Source organism: Anoplophora glabripennis, unplaced genomic scaffold (genome assembly GCF_000390285.2).
Source record: "Anoplophora glabripennis isolate ALB-LARVAE unplaced genomic scaffold, Agla_2.0 scaffold27, whole genome shotgun sequence".
Lineage (NCBI taxonomy): Eukaryota > Metazoa > Arthropoda > Insecta > Coleoptera > Cerambycidae > Anoplophora > Anoplophora glabripennis.
In genome coordinates, this window is record NW_019416292.1 from 2,018,187 (window position 1) to 2,038,283 (window position 20,097).

General features: G+C 35.3%; 1 protein-coding gene across 2 annotated transcripts; it reads right to left on the reverse strand.

Annotated features, from left to right (window-relative positions):
• Positions 1–123: 123 nt before the first annotated feature.
• Positions 124–4,848, reverse strand: LOC108910298 (RNA polymerase-associated protein CTR9 homolog). Of its 2 annotated transcripts, XM_018714874.2 has the most exons (13): positions 4,702–4,848; positions 4,552–4,650; positions 4,253–4,492; positions 3,977–4,199; positions 3,681–3,922; positions 3,339–3,566; positions 2,976–3,286; positions 2,203–2,923; positions 1,883–2,145; positions 1,624–1,831; positions 949–1,571; positions 605–892; positions 124–517 (listed from the first exon to the last, which is right to left on the reverse strand). In XM_018714874.2, exons 1-13 carry the CDS (start codon positions 4,741–4,743, stop codon positions 352–354), a joined length of 3,654 nt encoding a protein of 1,217 aa, XP_018570390.1. In that variant the 5' UTR covers positions 4,744–4,848; the 3' UTR covers positions 124–351. The 2 variants fall into 2 exon arrangements, with proteins under 2 accessions (XP_018570390.1, XP_018570382.1); XM_018714866.2 differs by having other exon boundaries at positions 125–892; positions 4,702–4,847.
• Between the last annotated feature and the right edge of the window lie 15,249 nt (positions 4,849–20,097).

The window sequence follows — 20,097 nt, forward strand, 5'->3', positions numbered from 1 at the left end:
TTCATATTTTTCTCTAACAAAAAAAAGTGCAATAACTTTTGTAATTTTAAACGTTTTATTATGATCTCAACTAACGGATACGTTACTGTTATAACATTGTAATATTTTAATCTAGATCTTAATATAAAACTGTAAATATATATATACCCAAACTTTTCTTTAACGCAGTTATTTTTTTTTAAATGATAATTAAAATAAAGACTGGAGAAAGAGTTTTAACTGTACCAAATAGAAAAGCTTTGCATCAAATATTTCCAAATTCAGTAAACGAAAAATATTTACAACCCTCGTAATGTTCGTAAATCGTAAGAAAACCTATTTGCAACAGCCTTTTTGCTAAATATTTCACCTCTATTCACTCTCATTTCCGCTATGTTTAGGAGAACCTTTTTCGCTGCCCGATCTAGACGCTGATCTGCTTCTGGACCTCGAAGGAGACTTAGACCTGCTTTTAGACCTTGACTTCGATTTAGACCTACTCCTAGACCTTGACTTCGATTTGGACCTACTTTTAGACCTCGACTTCGATTTAGACCTACTTCTAGACCTCGACTTCGATTTAGACCTACTTCTAGACCTTGACTTCGATTTGGACCTACTAGACCTCGACTTCGATTTAGACCTACTTCTAGACCTTGACTTCGATTTAGACCTACTCCTAGACCTTGACTTCGACTTGGATCTACTCCTAGACCTAGACTTTGATTTCGATCGACTCCTAGACTTTGATTTAGACTTGCTTCTTGATCTCGAAACGCTTCTGGACCTTGACTTTGAATGACTTCTTGATCTCGATTTTGATCTAGAACCACTTCTAGACCTAGACTTGGATCTGGACTTAGACCTTGATCCGCTTTTTGAACGGGACCTTGAACGGCTTCCAGATTTAGACCTAAAATGAATTTTTCATGTTAGTATGTAAATAACAACGCAAATTTGTAAATATACCTGGATTTAGACCTTGATCTGGATCGGGAACCACTTTTAGATCGTGACTTGCTCTTAGACCTGGACCTCGATCTAGACCCACTTTTCGATCTAGATCTAGACCTCGACTTAGACCGACTCCTAGACCTAGAAGAGTCCGATCCGGAAGAGATCCTCCTCTTCTTCTTTCCACTTTCGTTTTCATCGCCGCTCGCAATCTTGAGTCGGTCGTCGTCGCTCTCGTCTTCGCTGGTGGATATCGTGGCTTTAGACACGATCCTGCTCTTCTGTTTAGCACTGAGTCCGTCGTCTCTGTCTTTCTTGCTTTTCGGCTCCTTGATCTTCCTCCGCCTGCCAAATTCGTTCTTTTCCCTACGTTTGCGTCCGCCGGACTTCTTCTTGCGGTCGCCGCTGCGTTTCCTTTTCCTGCCCCTCTCATTCTTCTCTCTGGATTCTCCTTCTCGATTTGGAACGTCGTCGCTGTCCGAGTCGGATATGTACTGCGCTTCCCTGCGACCCTTCATCTTCTTCGATGGTTGTGGGGCCTCCAGGAATAGCAGGGCGTTCTTTGTCTTCTCCTTGTATTCTTGACGTTTCTGTAGCATCTGCTCGTGTGATACACGTTTCTCCTCCTCCAATTTTTTCTGGAAAAACATAATTAAGCCTAACACGGCACAAGCGTCAGGAATAACTTACGAGTTCCTCCAACTGGCGCATCTTGAAAGCGGTACGTTCCTCGTCTTGTTTCCTCCTAAGCAGTCGCTCTTCCTCGTCCACTCTCCTAGCTCTGGCGACGTGGTATTGGGCCTGGGAGAGTAAATCCTTGCATTGTCTCGCTTCCATACCGGCCAACGTAACGTCGTAACGCATTTTGTCGCCGAACTCCGCCAGGTACGTAAAATATCTAGAAAACGATTTGATTAGTTCTTAGTTTGAGAATACGGATTGGTCGTACTTCAAAGACAGGCCTAATTCGTGTACGGCCTGCAGTACCGTCTGAAGCGTGGATTTTTCGTCTTTCAAGATGAAGGTTGCGAGTCGCTGCAAGACCAAAGAGATGTTGTACAGCAAGACGGTGTCTTGCGGCGCTACTCTTCGGGCTTTCAGCAACACCATCTTACTTTCCTTAAGTTTTCCGGCCTTGTAATACGCCCTAGCCAAATACTGGAGCACCTCGACGTTGTTGTACTTGTAGAACTTCCTCAAACAGTTCTCGTACTAAAAAAATTTTCGTTATAATTCAAACGAGTAGTAAAGACGTACATTAACGTTTACCATTTGAATCGCGCTGACAAACTGCTTCTGTTCCACGTAGACGTGGGCGATATTCAACCAAACGTCGCAGAAATCCGCAGTGGCCTCACGGACCTGGGCGAAAATATCCCTGGCCTCGTTCACCGCCCCCTTGTGGGCTAGGACGGCACCTATGCCGTTCGCCGCCCAGATGTTCTTGGGGTCGATTTTAAGCACCTGCTTGAACATCGACAGCGCGCGCTCCTGGTGGCGTTTCTCTCTCTCCTTGTCTTTGGTGGGTTGGTGGAGAGTCTGCAGCCAGACGTTGCCCAACGCTATGAGGGAGTAAGAATCCTGGGACGTAGCCGGGTTTTTCAAGATCCTCTCGTACTTCTTCTGTCCCGGTCCCCACTCGGCTTTGGCCAAGTGGAGGTTTCCCAGCAGCGACCAGGCGTCGGGATGCTCGGTGTTTATCCTGAGGGCCTCCTTAAACCAATCGGAGGCTTCGTAAATGTGTCCCTTGTCCCTTGCCATGCATCCCAATCTCAGATAGCAGTCGACATAGTTAGGGTGTTCCTTCAGGATGTCCTTGTACAATTTCTCGGATTTGTCGAAGAGACAAAGAGCTTCGTTCAATCGGGCCAAGTTGTAAGTGATGGTTACAGAGATCGAGTTGTAGTACTGGGGGTCGTGCTCCGCTTCCACCTTGGCTCGCACCAGGGCCTCTTCTAAGTTCTTATTTGCTTCATCGAGGTTGCTCAACCTAGGAGGGAACTTTATGTGTCGTAGCGGTTTCAAATTTAAAAGTGACTTACCTGTAGTGTAACGCTCCTACATTATTAAGTATTTCTGTGGGTATCTCAGCTTGAACGTCCTTCTTTAGAATTTGAATTGCTGTTCCGTAAGCGTTCAGGGAGCCTTGTAAGTCGGATTGTTCCAAAATTTGCGCTAGCTCGATCCAAGCCTCGATATCGTCGGGGAACTGCTCCGTTACCTTCTTCAGGTGGTTCTTCGCGATATCTCTCTTGGATTGTGAAGTAGAATTGGCATAAAGAGATCCCAGAATCTTCATGGTCTCGTAGTTGCCCGGTTGGGCTTTCAACACTTTTTCAAAGCACTGCGCAGCCTGAAATATATTTTTTATTACACAAATCTGAAAATACAAGCACTGTACATACATTTTCGGTATCCCCTCTGTATATATACATCTGTCCTAGTCCGAAATGAGGCAAAACGAACGCAGCCGGAGCAAACTGAGTAGCTTGGTAGTAATATTGGAAAGCTTGGTCATAATCGCCTTGAACGTGAAATGCTCTAGCCAACTGGTAACAACTTTCTGCTCGCATCGCTTCATTTTCCGTATTATGGAAAGCGTGCAGTGCTAAATGTTGAACTTTATTGTAATCCTGAAATACCGTGTTTTCGTAAGTTTAATTTTATTTCACAATTGGTTATGTGCTCGAGGATAGCATAGCGTTGTTTTCACGTCCGAATTTGAGAAAACATATTGACATTCTTACCTTTTTGAAGAAAAAGTGATTAGCCAGATGGTTCAAAACCATGGGGTTCGAGGAATCTATAGTGTAAGCCTTGGACAACATTTGAACACCAGTTCGGATCGACTCTGGTTGTTGCAGATTTAATTTTAATATGGCTAGACCCACTAATGCTCCCACACATTTGGGATCAAGTTGTAAAGCTCTCTCAAAAGCAAGTCTAGCTTTGTCTTGATTGTTCAGCTTCATAAAGCAGTGCCCCATACCTATAATTTACAATGAATACAATACCGAGAAATTTAAGAATAAAATACACTTACCCAATCTGACTGCAGCTGGGCAATTAGGATTTGTCCTCAGTGCCTTTTTGTAGAAAGCCAAAGCACCTCGGAAATCCTTTTTATTATACGCAATGCACGCTTTACCAAGTAATGAAGGGATATTGTTGGGAGACTGATTCAAAACAAAATTGAACTGTGCATCTGCTTGTTCCATTTTGTCGCCCTCAAGCAGGCAAAAATAAGCCCTACCCAACAAGTGGTTCTACAACAATTTTCATTAATACAGTTGCGTTAAATTATTTCAAAAAAATTTACCTGGTCGTACATGATAATCTTATCTGCGGTGGTATATAAAAGAGTCGCCTTTGTAAACAGTTCTCGTTTTTTATCCTTATTTTTCTCCCGATTCGCTTCCTGCACGTAATATGCAGCAAGCATATCGAGTGCTCGCATTTGATCTTTTTCATAGTCCCTGTAGTCCACATTTGCATCGGTACGAGAAGCCTCTAATATTTTCAGGAAGTCATCTATCTTGACTTGCTTGTAGTATTCCAGCTGTTGATAATTTTTTATATTTTAAAAGCGTGTTATTCAACCGTGGGAGCTGTGCTTACCGCAAGGTTGACCCAAATGGACAGTTGGGTGTTTTCCTGGCGCAAGATACCAAGAACTTCATCTCCATCAGGCAGTTGGTCAGAGTAAAGCTCAATTACCTAAAAGTTTACAATAAGATGCCATTCTTAGATCTATTATAATTCACTAACCTCATCCGTATCCCGCAAAGGGATTTCGATGGACGCCGCCATCCTCGATGTTTAAGTCGCACTTTTTCAGGAAGACTTTACAACCATCTTTACAACCGTCACTGCACTGTAACAAAACCACACAAAACTACACAATTTTTTTGCGTAATTAAACTTAACCCAAAATCACTGAAATCGTTACCAACATCAACTTTTAACGCCAGTAACGCCATTGCTACCAACATAACTACTACAAATTAAGTAGGCTCAATGATTACCTCCTAGTCGTAGTAGTTCAAATGTTATCATGTTTGGTGGTAGTATAAGAATCGATACTTTTATTAATTTTTCATATTTATTTAGGAACGAAATAAAAATTTGTAAGAAGTGCGGTTACAGGTGCTTGAATGTGAATAGAAGAACCTTGTTAATTAGTATTTGCTCTACTCTATGTCAGTTATGGTGCAAACTTTAGAAAAAGGTAGGTAATAATTTTTTTAAATTTTATTGAAAGCGTAAATGACTTGTACCTATATTAAAAAGACAGAGACAAAAATTTCTATACAGTTTAAAATGTTACACAAAATATGAATGACTTTCATTTAACTGAATTCATGTTCAAAAAATACTTGGCTAGATTAACAAGTAATTTTTCACAAATCGGGAAACGACATAAAAACTTTTTTTGTCCGCTCTGTATGCATCCACTCGAATCAGGAACCTGCATGAAAACAATTCTAGTGTAATTTCCGGCAATCCACCTATTGTTTTTTCTTTTTCAGTTACGACGGGCATTATAGATGCGTCGGGACGTTGAGACGAGCGTAATAAGAGAAGGGGAGAGTCATCGGCGCTCCACAATAGAGGGTGAGCGTCCCCGTCGGCGTCGCAGTCCGCGCCGAACACGCGTTCTTTAAACTTCCAACTCACGGAGTTGAAGTGTGCTTCATTTATCGCCGAGAGTGTTTTGTTTCGGCAAATTAATTGGGCAGGCCGTGGATGGGTATAGTCGGTCGTTTGATTTCATCAGATAGGTGGCTGGTGCGGCGGAGTTGTTTGGGTTTTCGCGGTTCGTAAACATTGTCGGAGTTGGAAGAAACTTTTTCGGAGAGAAGTTACCGATGTTGCCGTTCAGATTTGTTGTCGTTTTTACAGGTGAGCTTCTCTGATAACATTTCTATAACTAATAGCTAATTTATGATTATGACATTTAACGTTAATACTCGTTTGTGATGAATGTAAAGCAGATTTCGTAATCGTTTTTCTAATGAGCTCTATTATTTTTTGTAAATACATAGTTTGAGATGAGAAAGTAATAGATATTTTCATAAAGTTTTAAAAATTAATGGTTATGATGGGCTTTTATTAACAAGAACGAACTTTTCGAAAGAAAATTTATTATACATGAGAATATTGCTACGATATGTTATTTTCGTGGCATTTTTCGTGATTTTATAATCCAATAATAGTACGGGCAGAACACTATTTGTAATTCCTCAAGGTTCATATTTAAGCCATTCTGTTACACAATTTAACTTAATGCTTGGTCAAACTTTAGCGGACTGTACATTACAAATTAACAAAAAAAGTTCATATAAACCGAAAAACCTCTTTTTTAATTGCGCTGTTGAAAACGTTGCATACAATTATTCCAAGCTTGGGCATTAACTTAACCCGCAGTTACTGAATTTCTAAACAATAACTGATGTGTTGCTTTACGAACAATTCATTTGGTTCAACACAATGTGTCATGACAGGTATACCAGGTATCGATTATTAATTTTTCAAATGCAGTGGGCTATCGGTAGCAATATTGTTCTTTATTGACAAGAAAATTCCATATTTATTATATTTTGCTGTCGACATGCACGCACATTATCGAAATATCGATTCGATTAAATATTAATGAAACCAACCGAGATGGTTACTGACAGGGTCATTTCTGTTATGGCGATGAAATATGTGGTTTCGGGTCGCTTTATGATTAAAATTTATTACAGTTGTTAGCAAAGTATTGTTCTGTTGGTTCGAAATTAATTCGGGTTCATCACTGTTTGGAAATTGTAAGAAATCATTTAATTAATGTATATATCTTTTTTTACACAGGAAAAGTAATTACTACTTCTATTTTGGTGAGCTCGCTAGTAGTTGTAGTAAAAAATGTGCGTATATACGATTTTTTTTCGACTTTAAAGCGATACTTCCTTAATTAGTTTAAAACTGGCTTCGCGCCGTTACCCAAGCGTTTCGTTTGTGAATATGACGAGTGAATAGAAGCGAGCAATGTGTGCACATCCCCTGAGACACTTGCCAAAGTTTGAATTAAATCTCGGTTTGATATAAGAAAGTTCTGTTCCTGAAATATGTTTGTTCGGATAACTCTCGCTAAATCCTGACGGTATCGATTTGAAAGGGATTATAAGATTTTCCAGATTTCATATACAAAAATAAAATGTGTAACAACGCGTCTGCATTTTAATATATAAATGCAAGTAGATATGTTCTGTTTGCTGAAAGCATCCAGAGATTCATAGGTAGGTGCAGTCAGTTCAGTTTATTCAAATCTTTCTATGAGATTTGCTGATATTGACTCTGCTGCAAGACTTCAAATGGATATTTCTACACACATACACACCAAATCCAAAGCTAGTAATATTGATATTCATATAACTCAGCGTTAAAGAAAGTGTTTACTATATCTTTCATTTTGAAATATTCCTTTAACACGTATACATTTCGAATCTTTCTTTTTCTAAAGCCTGGCACATATCAGAGCACGAACGTGTAATTTGATGGTATTTGATTTACCATGTATTACATTTTGTATTTTTTAGTTGAATATATTGGATAGTCAGCATAGTTTTACCAATTACTCCATATGTAATGAGATTATAGTCATTTTTTTCTTTTGTTATAAGAGAATGAGATAACTGCCTACTGAGTTGAAAAAAAAAACTTCGAAAAGGTGTCGCCTTAATTTTTGAGATGGACTAATACGGTATAACGTTCCATTCTCTTCACATCATTTTGAAAAAACATATGCTAATTTGTTATTTTAGCCAAATTTAATTAATTCAAAGATTCATTTGAACTTCCTGTTTATCTTACACGGTTTTAAGTGACTAGTTTTTATTACTGACTTCGTTCTTCATTGACCTTCATTGCTCTTTTAGAATGTGCTTTCATTTCCTCGAAATGGTTCTTATCAGAAGGCTATCCAAGTAATTTTGTCAAGTGCTATTGTCTGTTTAACGTTGAAACCTTGAAATATCGACTAAATATTTCACTGAACAAATGATTGAAGATGAAAGATATTGATCAAAATTATCTCCTTCTTGGTCAATATACTTACTTAGAACAAATTTTCAGTGTAGCATTTCACAATAAAATTATGTGTTAGTTGCCCCTTAGTAGTGGCCAGTTGGGATTGTTAAATCAATGCAAAAATATAAGAAATACCGTAGTTTTTATAATTTTCATGATAAACATATCTAAAATCATATTTTTATTACGTAATTACTATCAAAGATCAGTAAATTTCAATCACGTGCCTGTTGTATGAGTTGGAATAGGTAAATGTTGGGTGTTTATTGTAACAAGTTACAATCAACGTATGTACTTAAAGTTATTGATAAATATCCATTTTTTTCAGTATTTAGGTGTTGTTAACTTATTTATTTACTAATAGTGTATGCTGTTTCGTTGAAAAAAAAAACTTTTGAGTAGGGTATTATTGTACACTTTTTGCAATGTTACAATTAGACTTTACGAGTTACAATCGACAAGGATCTAGTGTCGATTGCAACAAATGACAACACTATTCATTTTGTAAAAATTTGTATTTAATTTAGTTAAAACAACGTTAAATTTAGATTTGGTAAGCATCATGTCTGACAGAATTTATAAGAAAATACTTCGAACACTTGGACTTCAAGGTAATGCTATAAAATTTGTTACAATCGACAGCAGTATCGATACAATTTTCAAATGATTATAAATATCCCTAGAAATTGTGCAGTTGTGCTGGTGTCATTTGTAACAAACGACAACACTGTTTATTTTTTTATTTTTATATCGTTTAACTAACTCAAAATCAAATTTACAATTGGTAATCATATACGCCTGTCTGACAGAATTCACAAGAAAACACATCCAAGATAATTACTGGAAATTTTGTTACTTTATTAAATGGTGTTCAAATTGATATAATTTACAAACTGAAAAAAAAAACGTGGGCTTAACTTTTGGCGGCACAATATGATAAAAAAATTCGAAAAATGTCATATTTTTCTTCCTATTTAATTACGTATCTTTTCAAGAGTTGATTTTAGGCGAAAATGGAAGAGGAAATAAATGTTTGCAATTAAATTTTTTACAAAATATGTCTAGTTACAAATCGAATGAATCATGATTATTATGGTAAAAATCGAAAAAATCGCAAAAATGGGGTTAAAAAACAATACATTTTAGGGAATTTTTTTGGGGTATTTAAATTGGGTATAGGACCTTTATACTTGGCTCAAAAAAACTTCATGTTATTTAGAATTATCACACCAAATTTCATCAAAATCGGTTCTACAGATTTTGCATAATAATTTTGAAATCCAGATTTTGAAAAAAAATTTGCAAATTTTCAAAATTTTGCACAGCAAAAACCAAGGCCCTTAGATACTTGAAAATTAAAACAGGTTTTAAAAATTCTTGGAAAGAGAGTAGAGAGCGCGGTCGCTTCGGCCTGCTCGAAATTGAATCGGCTATAACTACGTAACTAATTGATCAATCGTTCTGTTTTTTTTAAAAGAAGCGTATTTCCAAAAACTTTTAAAACTTGCTTTAAAAAATTTGATTTGATTGAATATTCACAAAGTTCTAATTGTTTATAAGTACAAACATTCGACCAATATTTAAACAAGCGCCAGAGCTCTCCTAATTGACGGATTCGAATTTTTTAAAAAAAGTTTGAAAGCTTGAGAGCCTTTCTATATGTGACTAAATTTTCAAGTATCTAAGGGCCTTGGTTTTTGCTGTGCAAAAATTTGAAAATTTGCAATTTTTTTTCAAAATCTGGATTGCAAAATTATTTGGTGTGATAATTCTACATAACATGAAGTTTTTTTGAGCTAAGTATAAAGGTCCTATACTCAATTTAAATACCCCAAAAAAATCCCTAAAAAGTATTGTGTTTTAACCCCTATTTTGCGATTTTTTCGATTTTTACCATAATAAACATGATTCATTCGATTTGTAACTTGACATGTTTTGTAAAAAATTTAATTGCAAACACTTTTTCCTCTTCCATTTTCGCCTATAATCAACTCTTGAAAAGATACATAATTAAATATGAAGAAAAATATGACATTTTTCGAATTTTTTTAACATATTGCGCCGCCAAAAGTTAAGCCCACGTTTTTTTTATGCGCATAGAAAAATTTTCATTTCTAATGATATTTGAAAGCCAAAAAGCCAAAAATCTCCGTGGATATACGATTCACCCAAATATGGCTTTTTGAAACAGATACCGTCTGGACTATTAGTTCTCTAGAAAAGTCCAAAGAATATTACTTTTTACTTATAATAATTGATACTCGGCCTCCAAGATTATTACTGTAAATTTTGTTACAATCGACGTTACACCTTAATAAATCGAGGCCACTTAGAAATTTAAAAAAGAAAGGATTTCTAGAGACGAAAAAAAAAACATCAGTTCTTATAATTGATACTCGGATATACTAATCCACTAAGCCGGTGTCATTTGTAACAGACGATAGCACTATTTAAATTTATTTTTTAAATTGATCATTAGCTGAGTCAATGTCAAAGATACATGGTGATTCAGAACTTGCCCAAAGAAAAATTTTGGAATGAACAGGATACTATTATAAATACAACTTTGTAAAAAAAAATGAAAAAGGCAGATCGATCACCATAAATTAAAACAATTTCCATCAACTTCTAGTTGTTATACACGGAAGCCATTATTGATATTTGAAAAACACTATCGCAAAAACGTTAATAATTATAATAATTTTTCGGAAACTATATGGATTTTACAATTTTTTTTACCATATTGACTCCACTTTTATGACGCATCTATTCCCATTATTTTTACATATTGTGAATCACCCTGTAGATTTGAAGCATACCACACATGTTTGATAGAATTAACAAGAAAATATTGTAAACACTCCAGATGATTACTGCAAATTTTGTTACAATTGACGTTACCTTATTAAATGGTACATAATCGGTACAATTGACGCTCGTATTTGCTAATTGTCCAAAACGAACGAACCGTCGTTCCGGAGCGACAATTAAGTTCACGGTCTTGTCTGAATTCGGCTCACATGGCGCGACATCACGGTGATGATTGTGTTGCTTAGCGACAACTACACTATGGCAGGGCGGGAAAAATGGCCATCCATAATTTACGGAATTTCTGTCAAGCGGGAAATTAATCACGGTCATATACCTACCTATCTTCCCAGTGGTACCCGTACAAGTCGGGGAGAGTAATTATCTTAGAAAATACACGGCTGAGTGGGGGCGGCGAGGTATTTAATAAAGCATGCGTTACGGCGAAAGTTTGCAACGACTGTTAGCAGTTGCGGGAGGGGGTAGCGAAATTAATTAGTACACTATTAACCATATTAAATGGCTTAGCGCGAGCGCAGCTGGTATTTTGTAGGCGCTTAAGCGGAGGTAATGATAATCGTTCAGAGTTTCATATCACGGGTTGCAGCTGTAAAACTCAGAGAGATAATTCGGTATATTTTTTCACGAGTTCGAAAATAAATATATCATGTTTTATTAAAAGCCCCAATCATCTTCTGGTGACTTTGGTAAACACAAATTTATGGGGGGTCAAAGGTCAAAGTAGATATTTGGTCCAAATCCAGTTTATCGTGATACAGAATTCAAATTTGATTTGTATATTACCGTATTTTATAGAGGGTTGCAGTAAAATGTAGCATGTAAAAGTTCTCAATTACTTTGGCCCTCGCAGTATCTGCTTTCTGATATTAAACATTAGTTCTTCATTTATCAAAGAAGAGCCAGGCAAAAGCCGCTCGGGAACTCGCTCTTTTTGCATTAAATGGAGATTTACGGTAATTAAAAAAAAAGAGAAGTCATCTACGCCCGAGTCTACGCCTCTTTGTTCCCAAGATAGCTTTTTTATATATCTAACGGTAATAATTAATTTACTACTGGACAAATCGGACTGGAATTTTAGAGACAATTAAAGAAAGGGTTAAAATTTTATTTTCAGCAAGTTTTACACTGATAGTTAATGTAATAAACGCGCTAGCAGCTAGCACGCGGGAGAAGGAGCGTCAGGCCCGCGCACGCGCGTGAGCGCTGCCCTCGCCTGCGCGAGATTTTTTAACCGAATTTGAAACGTTCAACTCAAGGGTGTTTCTAAAATACGGTACTAAACTGAAATAGAAGATAGGCAATATTAATTTAGGCAAAGCGTAGAAAATTGGTCTGAACACGAATAATAAAAAAAATACAGGATCAAATGGTCAATCAAATCTAAATAAAGCTCTCATTTTTTCTTAAAGAACATCTTAATTGTCACGAAAAAGTTACAGTAATTGTTGTTTAAATAAATAAATAATAATATCCGATCACCTAGAAACTTATTTTAACTTTCACATTCAAAATAGTACCGAAAGTAATACAAATTTTATAAAAATAAGAAAAAGTACCGTTGGTTAAATTGACATATCTCGGTTGATTTTAATTGTACAAACTTCTAGGCACCATTTTAAAGGTCTTGAAACCAGCTTTCATTTGAATATGGCATTACATATACCTAAATATACTCAGAAAAAAGTTATAAGACGAAAATCGTCTAAAAAGGCAAAAATTGGCCAAGAATCCAAAAAGTAGCCAACTTTGATATAAACGCTTATTTTAAAGGAAAAAACATTAACTTTTTTTCTGTGAAGCAATGCCTATACCTAACTCAAAAAGTTGAGAGCCAAAAACCAAAAAAAAACGCATTTTTTTCGTTCTTTTTACTCGTTCTTTGGGCATATTTTTGTTAAAAATAATTTTTTTGACTTCAGAAGGTCTCATTTCGATGGGAAATCCAATTTGTTACAACTTTTCTGTTGACAACTATAGTGAAAAAATGCATAGTTTTCGAGTAAAACTCAAAAAACTGAAAATACCACCTTTATACTTCGTTCTCAATTGAACATATCAAACAATAAAATTTCTGTTACGTTGTAGTTTCTTTGTATCCTCTTTTTTGATATAGTCAATAGTCTAATAATTCCGATGACTTTATGGATAATGTATAAATGAAAATAGAGTTTTGTTAAACCCAACAGATCAACAACATAATCCATTGGAATATAACAGTCGGTAGAACAAATTGTATGCTGCATTTCGTCTAGATTTAGATTAAGATTGTTATTTACAAACCACTGGTTAACTTTGTTTTCCAATTTCTACACCGTACATTATTATTTTTACAAATTAAAGTACATTATGAATACATTTTGTCAGGGAATAAATATAGAGACAGATGATTCAAGTAAATTTTGAAGGCAGGGGCCCTAAAACAGAACCTTGTGGCACTCCACTATCAATTACATTGCTCAGATATGCTGGCACTCTTCTAATACCAAAACGAAAAAGTTTCTTAATAAGTTCGTGAGTATTTTATCGTAAATCAAAGATTTATGTGGATTTGAGAAATCCTGTTTTGCCTGCCACTGATTGTGAGAAACACTTCCCCGTCTGTCCCTCTGTATTTCCTATATTTTGCATCACTCCATCCGTTCCCCATTGTCTGTCTGGGATTAAACTGTCGAACTTTTACCCTATTTTCAACTTCCATCAAAACCTCGTATTAGCTCCACTACTAGTGTAGTACTCGCTTGTTAACGAAACAAAACAATTAATTGCTCAAATTCTCAGTAGCCTAATAACATCAAAGTTTGTTTAATTAACTTGGAATACGCCGTACAACTCCTACCAACTGCCGTATTCATCAGAGGACGGCCAAACGGGAAGTTTAGTTAGGTTTTACAGTATCACTGCGCGTTATTAAGGACGCAACCGTATTAAGTAATAACCGGAAACATCGAAGCTAGTGAGCGTTTAGTTGCAGTTTCGGCGAAGTTTGGATGTAAGTTGCCGTGAATGCTTCTTCTGATGAGATTTAGTGGATGCAGAGCTAGAAACGGGGGGGTGGACTCCCTATTTTGTCAGAACGAGCACATAAAGTATGATTTATAAGGAACTAAAACAATGAGAAAATGGGGAAATGCTTTCCTTGCTTGCCGGAAAAACCCTATTCATAATTCACTTTCTGTTGTCCGTCCCAATGCAAAAACTGGTCCTTTCTCTGGAGACAGACCTCATCCATTTTTTGTCGGGTCTGCGGGTTCTCCGGCTTACGAACAGGTGTTGTGCGAAAATAATTTAGCGTTCTCTGTCTCTTAAACAGAATTTAATGACGTACACACTGCGAATTTCATTAAAATGGAATTACAATTAGTTTTAAAACAGTGTCGTCAAAAAATTACTTAATTACAGCCTAGTTTCTTGTTAAATCCAAAAGGAAATGTTTATTTAACCGAACTATTTCGGTAATTTAAAAGATAAGTCATATTGAAAACCTCTGCAACTGTAAACCTCAAAATGTGTATACGGGGTGTCCGCAATATCAGTTAAAGAGTCGCAAAACTCACGCAAAAGTTTTATATAAGTTTATTTATTTTCAGAGTTCTAAAAAATAAGCTATTGGTTAGGTTAGGTTAGGTTACCACCATTGTCTGAGGAGTTATTTCATCTGTAGTAGCGGTCTTAGAATCCATAACAACAAGGACCCAAATCAATATCAGGGAGGACCTAGGTATTCTGATAGCGAGTCCGAGAACAACAAGGGCAGATCAAAGATTCGTAGCTAAGGATAAGGAAGTGCAATGTCTGTAATTAGCGGCGACCAAATACAAAAGGTCACGATATAACAACGCGAAAAACAATGGTACTTAAATGAAGCTTCATTTGTAACTACAATTTGGCGATAAAAAAATATTGCATGTTCTCTTGGATATGGTAAGATTTGTTGTTTGTAAACAAAATAGTTATTTTCTAATTGACTGACAATGAAATACCGTGTGACAAAAATTTTAATCTCAGTTACTGTCGATCGATAATTCGCTGAAGGAGCGCAATTCGGGAGACGATGAAAACAACAGAAAATCTATGACAAAGTTAGACGAGAATTGTCAGATTGTTAGATTTGAGTTAGACATAATTATTAAAAACATCAGAAGAAGATGTAAAATATTATTCATTATTGGTAAATAGCTTTATCTCCTTTATTTTGTAATCTTTGACTTTGACCTTTGACTGTTTTGTTTGTTTAAAATGTACAATATTTGATTAGAACGTTCATTTTATAATTTAATTTAGTCGTAAAATATAATATGTATTATTATTTTAAAAATTTGACATGTTTCATTTTGAAACTTATTTCGCCAAAATAAATTTGGCTTGACAGGTAGACATTGTTTTGTGGTGCATGACATATTTTTAATGGTTCTTAATAAAACATAAAAAACAACACGTTCCTTTCACTTTACTAATAATTGAGACATTTAATTTTTGAATTCAAATATTTACCTTTGCAATACAATTCACTTAGTATTACCCTTGACTATACATATAGTGTATATAGTAAAAGGTATTATTAAAATAGAAGGAAAGTAAGTTTTTGTAGAAAAGCGATGTCTATGGCAGTTTATCAAAGATTCTTATTAAAATATAAAAAACACATTCCTTGCTCTTTAGTAATAAAAAGGCATTTAATTTTTAAATTTAAATGTTTATCTTTGCAGCACAATTCACTTAGTATTACTAAAATAGAAAGAAAGTTTTTATAGAAAAGTGATATCTATGGCAATTTATCAATGATTCTTATTAAAACATAAAAAAACACATTCCTTGCACTTTAGTAATAAAAAAGGCATTTAATTTTCAATTCAAATATTTATCTTTGCAGTACAATTCACTTAGTATTACTAAAACAGAGGGAAAGTAAGTTTTTGTAGAAATGCGATGTCTATGACAGTTTATTAATGATCCTTATTAAACATAAAAAATAGCACATTATATTCCCTTTAGTAATAAAAAAGGCATTTAATTTTTGAATTCAGATATTTATGTTTGCAGTATAATTATAATTCACTTAGTATTACTAAAATAGAAGGAAAGTAAGTTTTTATGGAAAACCGATGTCTATGGCAATATATCAATGATTCTTAAAAAATCATAACTGCAATCAAGTAGGCTTAGGTTTGTGAAGTCAAAATCGTCTTCGCTATACGTCACGTTGACAGTCATTTTCTCTAGCTTCTAATTGTTTACAATTAAATCATGACAGTGAACAACCAAAAATCCAATTTAAAACCTTATTGTATATGTAATTCTTGCACCAAAATAGGGGACATTCTTATGTCTCATAAAAATTTAAAGGCTGGAATCAGTCCGCATCAAGAAAACCTTTTCGCAGCTATTCAAAAGATTTTGGAGGAAGATATCCCATCTTTTTTTACGTAAAACCAGGGCTCAGCAGAACAAAATTTCATCAAATTATTACATATATTTTATGAAACACAGTCATCTGATGGAAATGAAAAATAAAGGTAATAATTGTGCTCCTCGTTACTCTCCATTGCGAAGAGAAGAGTTCCAGCCAGAATTTCAAAAACATTTAGCATTAATAGAAGAAATCTGGGAACAAATATTTGGTAAATAATTATTTCTATCTATTTATTGTTTTAAAATAAATAAAAACATTACAAAGCAAAATTCTGCATAGGTATTGATTTTTGAACCATATTATGATAGCTGTCAAAAAAATTCCACTTATTAATTTTGTTTGCCTAGCTTGGCTGAAGGAAAAACATTTCCGAAAAATTTGAAGGTTGCCATAGGCAACTGTCGAAATTACAGTATGTAATTGGCTTAAAATGACAGGTGCAAAATTTTCACCTTATTTTTTGGACACAGAGTTATATCGTATACTGCAGTCGTTCTTTTTGCTGCCAGATTCATACGTTCTCCGTGTCATCCCAACAAATTGAATTCCATTTAATTTCTGCCATATCTCAGGCGCACCGATCTTAAAATTCATTCCGATTCCATCTTCGCTTTGCCGCTCTCCTTATAATCGCTTTTATATCGGGACAAAAGGAAAAAGGGAATTAAATGAGGAATCCCGGAACGTTACAATCAGATCTTGTACCCCGAGGATTGTGCGACGGCACGGGGTTTCGGTTTTAAGTCCTTATCTCAAGGAGAGTCCTTCGAGTTTGCGAGCTGATAACGCCGCTAGTGGAGATAAGAGGGGCGGCTGGAAAAACTACACGGCGCTAATACAAATCGGGGTAGGATTTGGGTTTATTAGCTTTGTAGAGTAAGCAACTAGAAGAGAGACGATCATTTTGCCCTTCTTGATTTGCTGGAACCATTCCTCGGTGTTTCTTTTATTTACATGTAAAAGAACATTAATCCTTCCACTGCTCAAAATGATGTATACATAAAAAATGCATTACCCCTTATTCCGCCCCGTGATTTATTAGTATAAAAACAGATATGCGCGAGTAGTGCGGCTAGATTTACTCTTCAGTTTATGCGACAATAATTCACGCGTGAAATTAAACGTCAATTCGTTTAGCCGGCTCGCCGTCTATTGCAAGCCAAATAAACTACAATATAATGTAAATGAAATTTATGTGAGGCTGTACACGTCGGGGCGAGTGAATCCGACAGGAGGGGAGGGTCGCCCCCGCGGTGTCGTGCTCGATAGGCTCTTTGGCACGGAAGTCATCGGGGACCGGCCTGCTTGGCAGATACAACATTCGCAAGTGCTCCTGCTGGCTACACCCGGGAAAACTCCTGCCATTTTTAAATTTCCACAATTTATACAGGAAGATTGGAGGGAGTCATTAACATGTAAATATCGTCGATCGAAGGTGTTGGTTCTGGATATTGTTACTGTTGTTGGTACACTGGTAGCTAGAGTGGAAGTCAAGGCTTATTGCACTCAGTTACAATACAGTGTGTTCTCGTATGGAGTATCGCACTCTGATTTTTCGAAAAAAAGTTACTGATAAAAAGTTTTGCTTATCTTGGGAAGCCATGGACAGTAATGAAATATGTAATAAAACTCCTTGAATTTTTGTTTTCGTTACAAACTGTACTTAACAAAGATGTTCGAGAACTCAAGAAATGCTTAAATTCGGAATTTAGTCAGAAAAGAAGAATAATCACGTTTTGCAAATAAGAAGACGCTATTTTTAACTTTTACTTAAATCAGACAGAAATTGAAAAAAATAAGTAAACTTCTGTTTCAAATTTAATATAATATAATAATAGCTTGGTAGAACAATTTCTGGGTTGGTTGCCACCACAGTGCACTTAGATAGAGTGTACGTTTTCTATCCAAAGCATGGGAACCGGTGAAGGCATTTTGCGGGGAAGTGGAGTGTGCCAGACGATCTGACCGCGCATACTTTGAACAGATCCGGATTAATATTTTTACACTTTTGACAAATATTAATTTTTCAAGTTTGGAATTCAAAAAATAATAAAATAAATGTCTTGTTCATATTAAATAAAACTACACAATAATTTAAATATATTTATTGTCCTTTAAATAATGTTAGTTTATTTAATATTTATCTTTTAGTAGATTTCACTGAATTAAATATTTTCATGATTTATTCTCACATCGATATACCTACTTTTCACATACAGTCCTCATAAGTTCTTATGCATATTTTTAAATATGTTCACATTCAAAAAGTTTTTTTACACAATTTTATTTTTCAGTAGCTTGGGTGTACTGTTTTTATAGCTATTAAAAAATATATTATTTTTTCTGTTTCTTAAATTGTCATTTCCCTTTTTTAAATGACGTTCTCTTCTGCGGGTTATTTTTTTTTTTATATGAAGGAAAGCCCCTAACTTTATATTTTAGTTTGGCTGATAGAAGACGTAAAAGAACTTCCCCATGATTGCACAAATAAAAACAATATACTTAATAAAATAGCAACAAAGTTATTGTGAATTTCCAAATACGAATTGTGATTAAGATTTTCTTCCAAAAAGTAAGGACCAATTATTTTATGATACATTACGCCAAACCAGACATTTACATCTTTAAATTTTTTACTATTATTAATCAATCGAAAATTTGGATTATCTTTAATCCAGTATCTACAGTTTTGAGAGAAAACCACGCCATTAGTATTCGTCAGTAAATAAAATATTGTCATGAAAGAATCTGCTTTCAATCACTTTCCTGCCCATTGTTAAACAAAAGTCCAAACGACGACCATCATCTCCATCAAGCAATTTATGATTAAACACTGGTTTGAATGGATAGATTTTGTTGTCTTTGAATATGAGATCTGCTAATATCTATGTTTTCTGACCTTTTCCTGAGTGAAATCTTTGGATTGTCTTGTACAGAACCCATAACTATAACAGTAGCAGTATCGTTATCACTGTATTCTTTTTTATCTATTCAATATTCTTTACATCACCAGTGGTATAGAATTTTATAATTAGCTTGCGAAATGCTCTAGGAATTACAGTTTCGTTTAGACACATATGTTTGACCGTTGTAAACTGTTTTGGATTGCTGTATGAGCAAAGCTAATATAGTGGTTCTTAACCGATATGGCCAAATGATATATGAATCAACACTTGGACTTCAAAATTGCCGATTCCATAGCCTTCTTCTCAAAATCTTCCGTCTAGATATGTAGAGCTTGGAATATGAGTCAGGCTATAGCTGTTCCTTCGATTTGTTAATAAAAGAAGATCCATTTGGTGCACACTTTTGCCAAGCCCACTAAATGATCATCTTTGTCTTTTTCGATGAGCTTTTGATGAAGTTCATTGGAAGTGTAACCTTAAAATAAAAATCAACTAGAAGATCATTTGAATCTAGCGAATTCCCTCGATTTGTTGATAAATCCTCTAACGTATTCAATATGGTATTGTTATGCTTTCCAGGACCATCTTCTCCAATAGATCTTTAATGTTGTATGAAGTTTACCGGGTTAGTGGTTGAGCAGCTGATCTAATTACACCACTTTTGATCGGATTGGTACATTGGGTTTGTGGATAGGCACTAATATTAAGGTGTTCTTGAGTCACTTCAATCAATATTTATCAAACAACGTTTGATAATTTGGTATGGAATATACTAATTAATTTTTTCCAGCTGACACATATTTTTTTGGTCTGCGTTCAGTTTGAATGATATTCTCTATAAAGTAATTAATTATTCACAATTACAGTATGATTAATTTGCATTTTTCATCCGCATGTATTTTGTTATGTTCTGTAATTGTTAAACTAAATGCTCCACGTTAGTTAGGT